The 13,629-nt window shown below is 41.4% G+C and overlaps 1 protein-coding gene across 1 annotated transcript; it reads left to right on the forward strand.

Moving 5' to 3' along the window:
* Positions 1–8,020: 8,020 nt before the first annotated feature.
* LOC133754976 (MLV-related proviral Env polyprotein-like) lies at positions 8,021–9,790 on the forward strand (the record flags this gene model as incomplete). Its single annotated transcript, XM_062185301.1, has 1 exon — positions 8,021–9,790. A coding segment is annotated over exon 1 (1,770 nt), but the record flags the coding sequence as incomplete, so codon positions are not given.
* Positions 9,791–13,629: the final 3,839 nt, after the last annotated feature.

Genomic DNA, 13,629 nt, shown 5'->3' on the forward strand with positions numbered 1-13,629 from the left:
TGCATACAAATTCCACACCACTTTGTCCGGATATGACTGGATGACAGGGAAAATATTCGGTTTTGTATTGGCTAACTCAATCCCAGATTGCCACAGCCTCTGTGTTTGTGTTTTCTGGATATTATCAATGATCATTATTGTTTTGAAAGTTTTTTTTTTCATCAGGGAACATTTGATTTTGTTCTGGGAAACACTCAGTGGTTCCACATGGAGACATCAGCTCTACACATTCGTATTTTCTAAGTGAGAAACTAGAGGAATTGTGGCAAACAAACATGATATTTCTGTTTGTATACATGACATTTTATGCACTTGTCCAACGAAAAGACTTTGCTTTTTTCCAAAACAATTTTTACTATGATTTGCTTGGTCTATTGCATACAAATTCCACACCACTTTGTCCGGATATGACTGCATGAAACCGGAAATATCCGGTTTTGTTTCGGCTAACTCAATCCCAGATTGCCACAGGCTCTGTGTTTGTGTTTTCTGGATATTATCAATGGTCATTATTGTTTTGATTTTTTTTTATCATGGAACATTTAATTTTGTAATGGGAAACTCTAATTGGTTCCACATGGAGACACCAGCTCTACACATTTGTATTTTCTAAGCGAGAATCTAGAGGAACTGTGGCAAACAAACATGATATTTCTGTTTGTATACATGACATTTTATGCACTTGTCCAACGAAAAGACTTTGCTTTTTTCCAAAACAATTTTTACTATGATTTGCTTGGTCTATTGCATACAAATTCCACACCACTTTGTCCGGATATGACTGTATGAAACCGGAAATATCCGGTTTTGTTTTGGCTAACTCAATCCCAGATATTGCCACAGCCCCCGTGTTTGTGTTTTCTGGATATTATCAATGGTTAGTATTGTTTTGAACGTTTTTTTTTATCAGGGAGTATTTAATTTTGTACAGGGAAACAATCACTGGATCCACATGCAGAAACCAGTTCTTCCTATTCGTGTATTCTAGGGAGAAAACTAGAGGAACTGCGGCAAACAAACATGATATTTCTGTTTGTATACATGACATTTATGCACTTGCCTAAAGAAAGGACTTTGCTTTTCTCCAAAACCATTTTTACTATGATTTGCTTGGTCTATTTTCATAGGAATTCCACACCATTTTGTCCGGATATGACTGCATGAAACCGGAAATATCCGTTTTTTTTTGGCTAACTAAATCCCAGATATTGCCATAGCCCCTGTGTTTGTGTTTTCTGGATATTATCAAAGGACTTTATTGTTTTGAAACATTTTTTTTCATCAGGGAACATTTAATTTTGTACTGGGAAACACTCAGTGGTTCCACATGGAGACACCAGCTCTAAACATTTGTAATTTATACGGAGAATGCTAGAGGAACTGCAGCAAAAAAACATGATATTTCTGATTGTATACATGACATTTTATGCACCTGCCTAATGAAATAACCTTGCTTTTGTCCAAAACCATTTTACTATGATTTGCTTGGTCTATTGCATGCAAATTCCACACCACGTTGTCTGGATATGACTGGATGAATGGGGAAATATCCGCTTTTGTTTTGGCTAACTCAATCACAGATATTGCGACAGCCTCTGTGTTTGTGTTTTCTGGATATTATCAATGGTCATTATTGTTTTGAATTTTTTTTATCAGGGAACATTTAATTTTGTACTGGGAAACACTCAGTGGTTCCACATGGAGACACCAGCTCTACACATTCGTATTTTCTAAGCGAGAACCTAGAGGAACTGCGGCAAACAAACATGATATTTCTGTTTGTATACATGACATTTTATGCACTTGCCTAAAGAAAGGAGTTTGCTTTTCTCCAAAACCATTTTTACTATGATTTGCTTGGACTATTGTATACAAATTCCACACCACTTTGTCCGGATATGACTGCATGAAACCGGAAATATCCGGTTTTCTTTTGGCTAACTCAATCCCAGATTGCCACAGCCTCTGTGTTTGTGTTTTCTGGATATTATCAATGGTCATTATTGTTTTGAATGTTTTTTATCAGGGAACATTTAATTTTGTACTTGGAAACTCTAATTGGTTCCACATGGAGACACCAGCTCTACACATTCGTATTCTCTAAGCGAGAAACTAGAGGAACTGCGGCAAACAAACATGATATTTCTGTTTGTATAGATGGCATTTTATGCACTTGCCTAACGAAAAGACTTTGCTTTTCTCCAAAACCATTTTTACTATGATTTGCTTGGTCTATTGCATACAAATTCCACACCACTATGTCCGGATATGACTGCATGAAACCGGAAATATCCGGTTTTGTTTTGGCTATCTCAATCCCAGATATTGACACAGCCCCTGTGTTTGTGTTTTCTGGATATTATCAATGGTCATTATTGTTTTGAACGTTTTTTTTTAATCAGGGATCATTTAATTTTGTACAGGGAAACAATAACTGGATCCTCATGCAGAAACCAGTTCTTCCTATTCGTGTATTCTAGGGAGAAAACTAGAGGAACGGCGGCAAACAAACATGATATCTCTGTTTGTATACACGACATTTTATGCACTTGCCTACAGAAAGGACTTTGCTTTTCTCCAAAACCATTTTTACTATGATTTGCTTGGTCTATTGCATACAAATTCCACACCACTTTGTCCGGATATGACTGCATGAAACCGGAAATATCCGGTTTTGTTTTGGCTAACTCAATCCCAGATATTGCCACAGCCCCTGTGTTTGTGTTTTCTGGATATTATCAATGGTCATTATTGTTTGGAACTTTTTTTTAATCAGGGAGCATTTAATTTTGTAGAGGGAAACAATCACTGGTTCCACATGCAGAAACCAGTTCTTCCTATTCAGGTATTCTACGGAGAAAACTAGAGGAACTGCGGCAAACAAACATGATATTTCTGTTTGTATAGATGGCATTTTATGCACTTGCCTAACGAAAAGACTTTGCTTTTCTCCAAAACCATTTTTACTGTGATTTTCTCGGTTAATTGCATAGGAATTCCACACCACTTTTTCTGGATATGACTGCATGAAACCAGAAATATCCGGTTTTGTTTTGGCTAACTCAATCCCAGATATTGCCACAGCCCCTGTGTTTGTGTTTTCTGGATATTATCAATGGCCTTTATTGTTTTGAAACATTTTTTTTATCAGGGAACATTTAATTTTCTACTGGGAAACTCTAATTGGTTCCACATGGAGAATCCAGCTTTAAACATTTGTAAATTGTACAGAGAATGCTAGAGGAACTGCAGCAAACAAACATGATATTTCTGTTTGTATACATGACATTTTATGCACCTGCCTAATGAAATGACTTTGCTTTTCTCCAAAACCATTTTTACTATGATTTGCTTGGTTTATTGCATACAAATTCCACACCACTTTGTCCGGATATGACTGCATGAAACCGGAAATATCCGCTTTTGTTTTGGCTAACTCAATCACAGATATTACTACAGCCTCTGTGTTTGTGTTTTCTGGATATTATCAATGGTCATTATTGTTTTCATTTTTTTTTATCAGGGAACATTTAATTTTGTACTGGGAAACACTCAGTGGTTCCACATTGAGACACCAGCTCTACACATTCGTATTTTCTAAGCGAGAAACTAGAGGAACTGCGGCAAACAAACATGATATTTCTGTTTGTATACATGACATTTTATGCACCTGCCTAAAGAAAGGACTTTGCTTTTCTCCAAAACCATTTTACTATGATTTTCTCGGTTCGTTGCATAGGAATTCCACACCACTTTTTCCAGATATGACTGGATGAAGGCGGAAATATCCGATTTTGTTTTGGCTAACTCAATCCCAGATATTGCCACAGCCCCTTTGTTTGTGTTTTCTGGATATTATCAAAGGACGTTATTGTTTTGAAACATTTTTTTTTATCAGGGAACATTTAATTTTGTACTGGGAAACCCTCAGTGGTTCCACATGGAGAAACCAGCTCAAAACATTTGTAAATTATACGTAGAATGCTAGAGGAACTGCAGCAAACAAACATGATATTTCTGTTTGTGTACATGACATTTTATGCACCTGCCTAATGAAATGACTTTGCTTTTCTAAAAAACCATTTTTACTGTAATTCTCTCAGTCCATTGCATACGAATTCCACACCACTTTGTCCGGATATGACTGGATGAAAGGGGAAATATTCGGTTTTGTTTTGGCTAACTCAATCCCAGATTGCCACAGCCTCTGTGTTTGTGTTTTCTGGATATTACCAATGGTCATTATTGTTTTGAACGTTTTTTTTTAATCAGGGAGCATTTCATTTTGTACAGGGAAACAATCACTGGTTCCACATGCAGAAACCAGTTCTTCCTATTCGTGTATTCTAGCGAGAAAACTAGAGGAACTGCGGCAAGCAAACATGATATTTCTGTTTGTATACATGTCATTTTATGCACTTGCCTACAGAAAGGACTTTGCTTTTCTCCAAAACCATATTTACTGTGATTTTCTCGGTCTATTGCATACAAATTCCACACCACTTTGTCCGGATATGACTGCATGAAACTGGAAATATCCGGTTTTGTTTTGGCTAACTCAATCCCAGATTGCCACAGCCTCTGTGTTTGTGTTTTCTGGATATTATCAATGGTCATTATTGTTTTGAATTTTTTTTTATCAGGGAACATTTAGTTTTGTACTGGGAAACTCTAATTGGTTCCACATGGAGACACCAGCTCTACACATTCGTATTTTCTAAGCGAGAATCTAGAGGAACTGCGGCAAACAAACATGATATTTCTGTTTGTATACATGACATTTTATGCACTTGCCTAAAGAAAGGACTTTGCTTTTCTCCAAAACCATTTTTACTGAGAAAATAAGGCAGGAAGGGGTTAAAATTGTGCTTGAGCTAACTGCATATTGTTCTGCTTTTGTATAAAATAGCTGGGCTTGCAAAATGCTTTTATAAGATAACTAAACTTTAGCTGAACTTGTAGCATGTGATGAATGTGTTAATGCTTTTATGAGATAATGGAGCATGTGATAATTATTTTAGGAGCTATGTTAAGTTTTTGGTCACGATGACCCCGTATTTGTGCTTGCTCAAGGTCTTTGTTCCTTTACCCTGGAAAAACCCTTTACCTTGTGATTATTTGTCATGCTGTGGTTTATCTTGTGATTTTTTGTAATGCTGTGGAGATATGCTAATGTTGTGGATTTAAGCCTTAAATACTCTGTGCGGTTGATGATCGGGGCCTCTCTTCCTGCACTGCACCAGAGGGTGCTGTTGTACTTAGAGACGGCCCATCTGCGCAGATGTAATAAACTTCCTCATGCCCTTTGCATCGATTGGAGTGGAATTCGTGTTTCTGGGGTCGGTAGAATTGTGAGACACCTTGGGGGGGTCTTACATTCTTGGGGGCTCGTCCGGGATTCGAGACCCCAGACCCACGCTCCATTTTCCAATCGGAGGTAAGTTTTTGCTGTTTTAAGTGTTTTTGTGTGTTTTGTTGATTTTTTTATTATTTTATTTTTCCCGGGGCGCTTGACGTACCGGAGGTTTATGTTTTAGCTGTTTTCCCGGGGCGATTGACGTACCGGAGGTTTATGTTTTAACTGTACGGGCGGCTAGGCGTCCGGGCGCTAGGTGCCGAAAGAGTTGAGCCAGAAGTAGGTAAGGACAGACGTGTCCGCGACCCCTGGCTCGGGCCCTGGGGGATGCTCCAGTGGCGGTGTCTCGGGGGAGGCTGGCCAGGCAGCTCTCCCACCACGTAAAGGTTTTCTTCCCCGGGAGAAGGGCTGGTGGCAGCAGCCACTCCCGTCGGAAGTTTTGGTTTCAGTTTTGTCTTGGTTTTGCGCGCAGTGTTTTTGTGAGTCTTGTGGTTGTTTTCTGTGTTCTAATATATCTTCCTTATTTGCCTTTCCCCTTCAACATGGGACAGGAATTAACTACACCTTTGAGTCTTACTCTAGGTTATTGGAGAGAGGTCCGGGAGCGGGCCCAAAACTTGTCTATAAGAGTGCAGAAGAAGAACTGGACAAGTTTCTGTACGTCCGAGTGGCCAGCCTTAAACATCAGGTGGCCACGGGATGGGACTTTTGACTCTCGAATTATCTTACAGGTGAAGAGCCAGGTCTGCAGGGGAGGTAAAGAAGGGCGCCTGGAACAAGTGCCCTACATCTTTGTGTGGGAGGACCTGGCGAAAAACCCCCCTGACTGGGTAAAACCTTTCCTCCTTTCCAACAGGGCGGTGGCAGAGCTCGATCCTACTATACCCACCACCGCCCTGAGGATGAAACCCAGTTCTGAGTTGTCAGCAGTTGCCCTGGGGGTGGCGTCGAGTCCCACACCCACTCCGATTCTACCCGCAACACCCCTAGTATCGGAACTTGCAGACCAGGGTAAATACCCTACCTCAACCCTCTATCCATTACAGGAATTGGACACCCTCAAACCTGAAAAACCCTTAGCTCCTCCAGGCGAGCAGGAAGATATTCCACCACCTTATTCCCCCCCGCCTCCTTAGAAGGGCACCTTATATCCCCCGCTTCCCAAAAAGGTCCGCGGTGCCCTTTTTGGAAACCAGAAGAGAAATGGAGGAGGAAGAATCTGATGAAATAGAGGAGGAAGGACCCCCGGCCTGTTCTAGCTGGCCGTCCTCCTCCTCCATATGACTGGGATCACAAGCCCTGACAGGACTTGCAGGGCCTGTTTTACTAACATTAATTTTACTACACTTAAATGGAACTCTGTAAAAGACTCAGTCTCTACTGCCAGACTCCCCTGAGGAGTTTAGCTGAAGGGGTTAAAGTTATTTAGTTAAAAAAAAAGGAAGTTTAAAATGGGCTAAGAAAGAGGAACTAACTAGGATCCTGGCCACCACAGTTAAAAGAAAGCAAAAGTAAGGGAGAATCAGGATAGGCAGGGACCCCGGAGACTGGCAAAAGCACAGAGAAGTGCCCAAAAGGACAAGTCTGCCTAAGGTCCGACTAACAACTTGAATCTAGTGGTGTACGACTGCCACACGAGACTGAACTGACCGAAATGGCCCCTGCAAGACGACAAGAGAAAGGACGACAGCAGCGGAGTGGTGAGACTGGGCGACAGCGGCTCCTCGGCCCCTCCCTCGTTGGGATAGTGTTGGGGATGCGGGCTCTGCCCAGGTTCCCGTAGATAATGCTCCATCACCCCCTGCGGTGTTTGGGAGGGGCCCACGCGATATCCCCCTAGCGTCTGGAGGTCAACAGAGATAACAGTGGGAGACGGCCGAACGAGGACAGTGGTCTGGGTTTCCACCTTCAACCCCCCCCCCCCCGAGGACTCTGCTCGGCAGGCAGGGCTGATCGCTATGGACCATGCACTCCGTGCAGCTAAGAAAAAGGAGCAGGTGGCAATGCACAAGAACAGCAGGTACGCTCTCGCCACTATCCACGGGGAACTCAAAATGGACAGAGGCTTTATCGACCAGGAAGAAGAATTGCGCCAATGTTTCCCTGATTTGGACTACCAAAGGTACTGGGGTCAGACACCGGTCCGGCTTTCGTCTCCAGGGTAAGTCAGATGGTGGCACAGGTGTTGGAAATAGAAAGTTACATTGTGTTTATAGGGTAAGTCAGATGGTGGTAGCGGTAGCCAAAGTACTGGGGATATAGTTAGGTAAAACGTATGATTAATGGTGGAGACTGGCACTGGAGACTGGGTCAAATTGCTGCTATATAATTTTTATATAACACTACATTTTTATACTGCCACCCTTTTGCAACTTTCCCTACCCTGCTGACTTGCTTCCGTGCCTTGTAGCTGACTTACGAGCACATAGGGAAGCAGCTGGCTGCCGTATACCAGTCCAAGTTCCCTGTGCTCCCACACTCATTCCAGGCTGGAACATCGTCTACACTCGTAAGCATCTGACCGAGACTCCTGAGCCGCGCTGAAGTACTGACCACGCCAACAGCAATAAAAGTGGATGGGATTGCCGCCTGGGTTCACGTTAGGAGGGCAGCAGCTGATCAGAGTCAAGGGACTGGCAGTCCTGCCGACAAGCCGACACTGGAATGGAGACGACAACGCACCCAAGACCCCCTCAAGATAAGATCCTTCTACTCTTGGTACTCTCTTTTAGCGTGGTAGCAGTAAGATCAAGCCCCCATATCCCTCATCAAATTACCTGGCAAATTATCAATTTAAGAACCGGAGCAACTGTCAACAGCTCCACTGCTTTTGATGTTCTTAGTAATTTCTTTCCAGATATGTATTTTGACCTCTGTCTACTTTTTGATACTGAGGATGTATGTGTAGGGAGGGGAGGGACCTATGTTTGTCCCGGGGGGAAGAATGGAAAACCTCTCCCAGGTTGCGGGGGCCCCGAGGTGGGGTACTGTGGAGTATGGGGATGTGAAACCACTGGAAGCGCATACTGGAGCCCCTCCTCTTCATGGGACATGATTACTATCAGGGCGGCTCCAGGTATAACGTTTAGCGAATGTGGGGGAAGGGACTGTAGTACTTGTTTGGATGGGACGTTGGGTAGGTGCCACCTCCAGATCCTTCGCTTCACAGATAAGGGAAAACAGGACAAATGGGTGGGGCCTAAATCATGGGGCATCTACTTGCATAGACCGGCTAAAGATCCCTTTGCTCTATTCGCCTTGAGCCGGACGGTTACTGTCGCATCCGTATCAATTGGGCCAAACAAACTATTCACAAAACAAAAAAGGCCACCCCCTGTACCTTTTAAAAAGGAAAAATCCCGTGGGCAAGTGCTTGTTAGGAATCGGCCCACTCAGACGTCTGCCGACAATCGGTCCAGTCTGACTCCCTTAACACCCGCCTTTTCAAATAAGCCTGTGGTAACCACGCCTCCTCTGCCCGGTTCTGCATCTACCCCTTTACCCGGGGCAGAGAATAGGCTCCTCAGCCTAATAGATGGGGCCTACCATGCACTAAATAGTTCTGACCCCAATAGAACCCAGGATTGCTGGATGTGCCTTGCCTCACCTCCCCCTTATTATGAGGGAGTGGCCGTCATTGGAAATTGGACCAAACATACTACTGTCCCTCCCCGGTGCTCTAGTTTGCCATCTCACTGGCTGACTCTTATGGAAGTAACAGGACGGGGGCTTTGTGTAGGTTCCGTTCCCCCTCGATACCAGGGCCTCTATAACAAAACCATGACCCTCAAACCAGGCGCCTATTATTTAACAGGGCCAGATGGGTTATATTGGGCATGTAATACTGGCCTGACCCCCTGCCTGGCAGGACAAGCTCATAATCAAACTCATGAATGGTGCGTCATGGTTGAAATATGGCCTCGGGTCACGTTGCCTAGCTCTGAAGAAGTCTACCAACACTATGAAGGAAATCTCCGGTTCCGTAGGGAACCCGTATCCATAACGCTAGCTCTTATATTAGGAGGACTCACAGTTGGGGGTATTGGGGCAGGCATAGGTACCGGAGTTACTGCTCTACAAAAGACAAATCAATTTCACCTGCTACAGCAAGCTATGCATTCAGATTTACGAGCCTTAGAAGAATCTTTTAGTGCCTTGGAAAAATCCTTAACTTCACTTTCTGAGGTAGTATTACAAAATAGAAGGGGGCTGGATTTGGTATTTCTAAAGGAGGGGGGACTTTGTGCAGCCTTAAAGGAAGAGTGTTGTTTTTATGTGGATCACACTGGAGTGGTCAGAGATAACATGGCAAAATTAAGGGAAAGATTAAAACAGCGGGAGAGCTATTTTAAGACAGGACAGTCATGGTTCCAGGGCTGGTTTAACTCATCCCCTTGGCTTACAACTTTGATTTCCTCTATCGCAGGGCCCTTGGTAATATTACTCTTAATTTTAACCATTGGACCCTGCATAATAAATAGGCTTATTCAGTTTGTTAACGATAGGTTGTCTTTCACCCACGCCTTGATCCTAACTCAACAATACCAAAGTTTACTTTAAAATGCAGCTTTCACTTAAATTTTAAGATTAAAATTTGACAAAAAGAAAAGGGGGGAATGAGAAAATAAGGCAGGAAGGGGTTAAAATGGAGTTGCTTGAGCTAACTGCATATTGTTCTGCTTTTGTATAAAATAGCTGGGCTTGCAAAATGCTTTTATAAGATAACTAAACTTTAGCTGAACTTGTAGCATGTGATGAATGTGTTAATGCTTTTATGAGATAATGGAGCATGTGATAATTATTTTAGGAGCTATGTTAAGTTTTTGGTCACGATGACCCCGTATTTGTGCTTGCTCAAGGTCTTTGTTCCTTTACCCTGGAAAAACCCTTTACCTTGTGATTATTTGTCATGCTGTGGTTTATCTTGTGATTTTTTGTAATGCTGTGGAGATATGCTAATGTTGTGGTTTTAAGCCTTAAATACTCTGTGCGGTTGATGATCGGGGCCTCTCTTCCTGCACTGCACCAGAGGGTGCTGTTGTACTTAGAGACAGCCCATCTGCGCAGATGTAATAAACTTCCTCATGCCCTTTGCATCGATTGGAGTGGAATTCGTGTTTCTGGGGTCGGTAGAATTGTGAGACACCTTGGGGGGTCTTAGAGCCACAGCACCTGTGTTTGTGTTTTCTGGATATTATCAATGGTCATTATTGTTTTGAACGTTTTTTTTTAATCAGGAAGCATTTAATTTTGTACAGGGATACAATCACTGGTTCCACAAGCAGAAACCAGTTCTTCCTATTCGTGTATTCTAGGGAGAAAACTAGAGGAACTGCGGCAAGCAAACATGATATTTCTGATTGTATACATGACATTTTATGCACTTGCCTAAAGAAAGGACTTTGCTTTTCTCCAAAACCATTTTTACTATGATTTTCTCGGTTCATTGCATAGGAATTCCACACCACTTTTTCCAGATATGACTGGATGAAACCGGAAATATCGGGTTTTGTTTTGGCTAACTCAATCGCAGATATTGCCACAGCCCCTGTGTTTGTGTTTTCTGGATATTATCAAAGGACTTTATTGTTTTGAAACATTTTTTTATCAGGGAACATTTAATTTTGTACTGGGAAACACTCAGTGGTTCCACATGGAGAAACCAGCTCTAAACATTTGTAAATTATACGGAGAATGCTAGAGGAACTGCAGCAAACAAACATGATATTTCTGTTTGTATACATGACATTTTATGCACCTGCCTAATGAAATGACTTTCCTTTTCTAAAAAACCATTTTTACTGTAATTCTCTCAGTCCATTGCATACGAATTCCACACCACTTTGTACGGATATGACTGGATGACAGGGGAAATATTCGGTTTTGTTTTGACTAACTCAATCCCAGATATTGCGACAGCCTCTGTGTTTGTGTTTTCTGGATATTACCAATGGTCATTATTGTTTTGAACGTTTTTTTTAATCAGGGAGCATTTAATTTTGTACAGGGAAAAAATCACTGGTTCCACATGCAGAAACCAGTTCTTCCTGTTTGTGTATTCTAGGGAGAAAACTAGAGGAACTGCGGCAAACAAACATGATATTTCTGTTTGTATACATGACATTTTATGCACTTGCCTACAGAAAGGACTTTGCTTTTCTACAAAACCATTTTTACTATGATTTGCTTGGTCTATTGCATACAAATTCCACACCACTTTGTCCGGATATGACTGCATGAAACCGGAAATATCCGGTTTTGTTTTGGCTAACTCAATCGCAGATATTGCCACAGCCCCTGTGTTTGTGTTTTCTGGATATTATCAAAGGACTTTCTTGTTTTGAAACATTTTTTTATCAGGGAACATTTAATTTTGTACTGGGAAACACTCAGTGGTTCCACATGGAGAAACCAGCTCTAAACATTTGTAAATTATACGGAGAATGCTAGAGGAACTGCAGCAAACAAACATGATATTTCTGTTTGTATACATGACATTTTATGCACCTGCCTAATGAAATGACTTTCCTTTTCTAAAAAACCATTTTTACTGTAATTCTCTCAGTCCATTGCATACGAATTCCACACCACTTTGTCCGGATATGACTGGATGACAGGGGAAATATTCGGTTTTGTTTTCACTAACTCAATCCCAGATATTGCGACATCATCTGTGTTTGTGTTTTCTGGATATTACCAATGGTCATTATTGTTTTGAACGTTTTTTTTAATCAGGGAGCATTTAATTTTGTACAGGGAAACAATCACTGGTTCCACATGCAGAAACCAGTTCTTCCTGTTTGTGTATTCTAGGGAGAAAACTAGAGGAACTGCGGCAAACAAACATGATATTTCTGTTTGTATACATGACATTTTATGCACTTGCCTAAAGAAAGGACTTTGCTTTTCCACAAAACCATTTTTACTATGATTTGCTTGGTCTATTGCATACAAATTCCACACCACTTTGTCCGGATATGACTGCATGAAACCGGAAATATCCGGTTTTGTTTTGGCTAACTCAATCCCAGATATTGCCACAGCCCCTGTGTTTGTGTTTTCTGGATATTATCAAAGGACTTTATTGTTTTGAAACATTTTTTTTATCAGGGAACATTTAATTTTGTACTGGGAAACCCTCAGTGGTTCCACATGGAGAAACCAGCTCTAAACATTTGTAATTTATACGGAGAATGCTAGAGGAAATGCAGCAAACAAACATGATATTTCTGTTTGTATACATGACATTTTATGCACCTGCCTAATGAAATGACTTTGCTTTTCTCCAAAACCATTTTTACTATGATTTGCTTGGTCTATTGCATACAAATTCCACACCACTTTGTCCGGATATGACTGCATGAAACCGGAAATATCCGGTTTTGTTTTGGCTAACTCAATCCCAGATTGCCACAGGCTCTGTGTTTGTGTTTTCTGGATATTATCAATGGTCATTATTGTTTTGAAAGTTTTTTTTTTCATCAGGGAACATTTAATTTTGTTCTGGAAACACTCAATGGTTCCACATGGAGACATCAGCTCTACACATTTGTATTTTCTAAGTGAGAAACTTGAGGTACTGTGGCAAACAAACATGATATTTCTATTTGTATACATGACATTTTATGCACTTGTCCAACGAAAAGACTTTGCTTTTCTCCAAAACCATTTTTACTATGATTTGCTTGGTCTATTGCATACAAATTCCACACCACTTTGTCCGGATATGACTGCATGAAACCGGAAATATCCGGTTTTGTTTTGGCTAACTCAATCCCAGATATTGCCACAGCCCCTGTGTTTGTGTTTTCTGGATATTACCAATGGTCATTATTGTTTTGAACGTTTTTTTTTAATCAGGGAGCATTTAATTTTGTACATGGAAACAATCACTGGTTCCACATGCAGAAACCAGTCCTTTCTGTTTGTGTATTCTAGGGAGAAAACTAGAGGAACTGCGGCAAACAAACATGATATTTCTGTTTGTATACATGACATTTTATGCACTTGCCTAAAGAAAGGACTTTGCTTTTCTACAAAACCATTTTTACTATGATTTGCTTGGTCTATTGCATACAAATTCCACACCACTTTGTCCGGATATGACTGCATGAAACCGGAAATATCCGGTTTTGTTTTGGCTAACTCAATCGCAGATATTGCCACAGCCCCTGTGTTTGTGTTTTCTGGATATTATCAAAGGACTTTCTTGTTTTGAAACATTTTTTTATCAGGGAACATTTAATTTTGTACTGGGAAACACTCAGTGGTTC

Source organism: Lepus europaeus, unplaced genomic scaffold (assembly GCF_033115175.1).
Source record: "Lepus europaeus isolate LE1 unplaced genomic scaffold, mLepTim1.pri SCAFFOLD_359, whole genome shotgun sequence".
Lineage (NCBI taxonomy): Eukaryota > Metazoa > Chordata > Mammalia > Lagomorpha > Leporidae > Lepus > Lepus europaeus.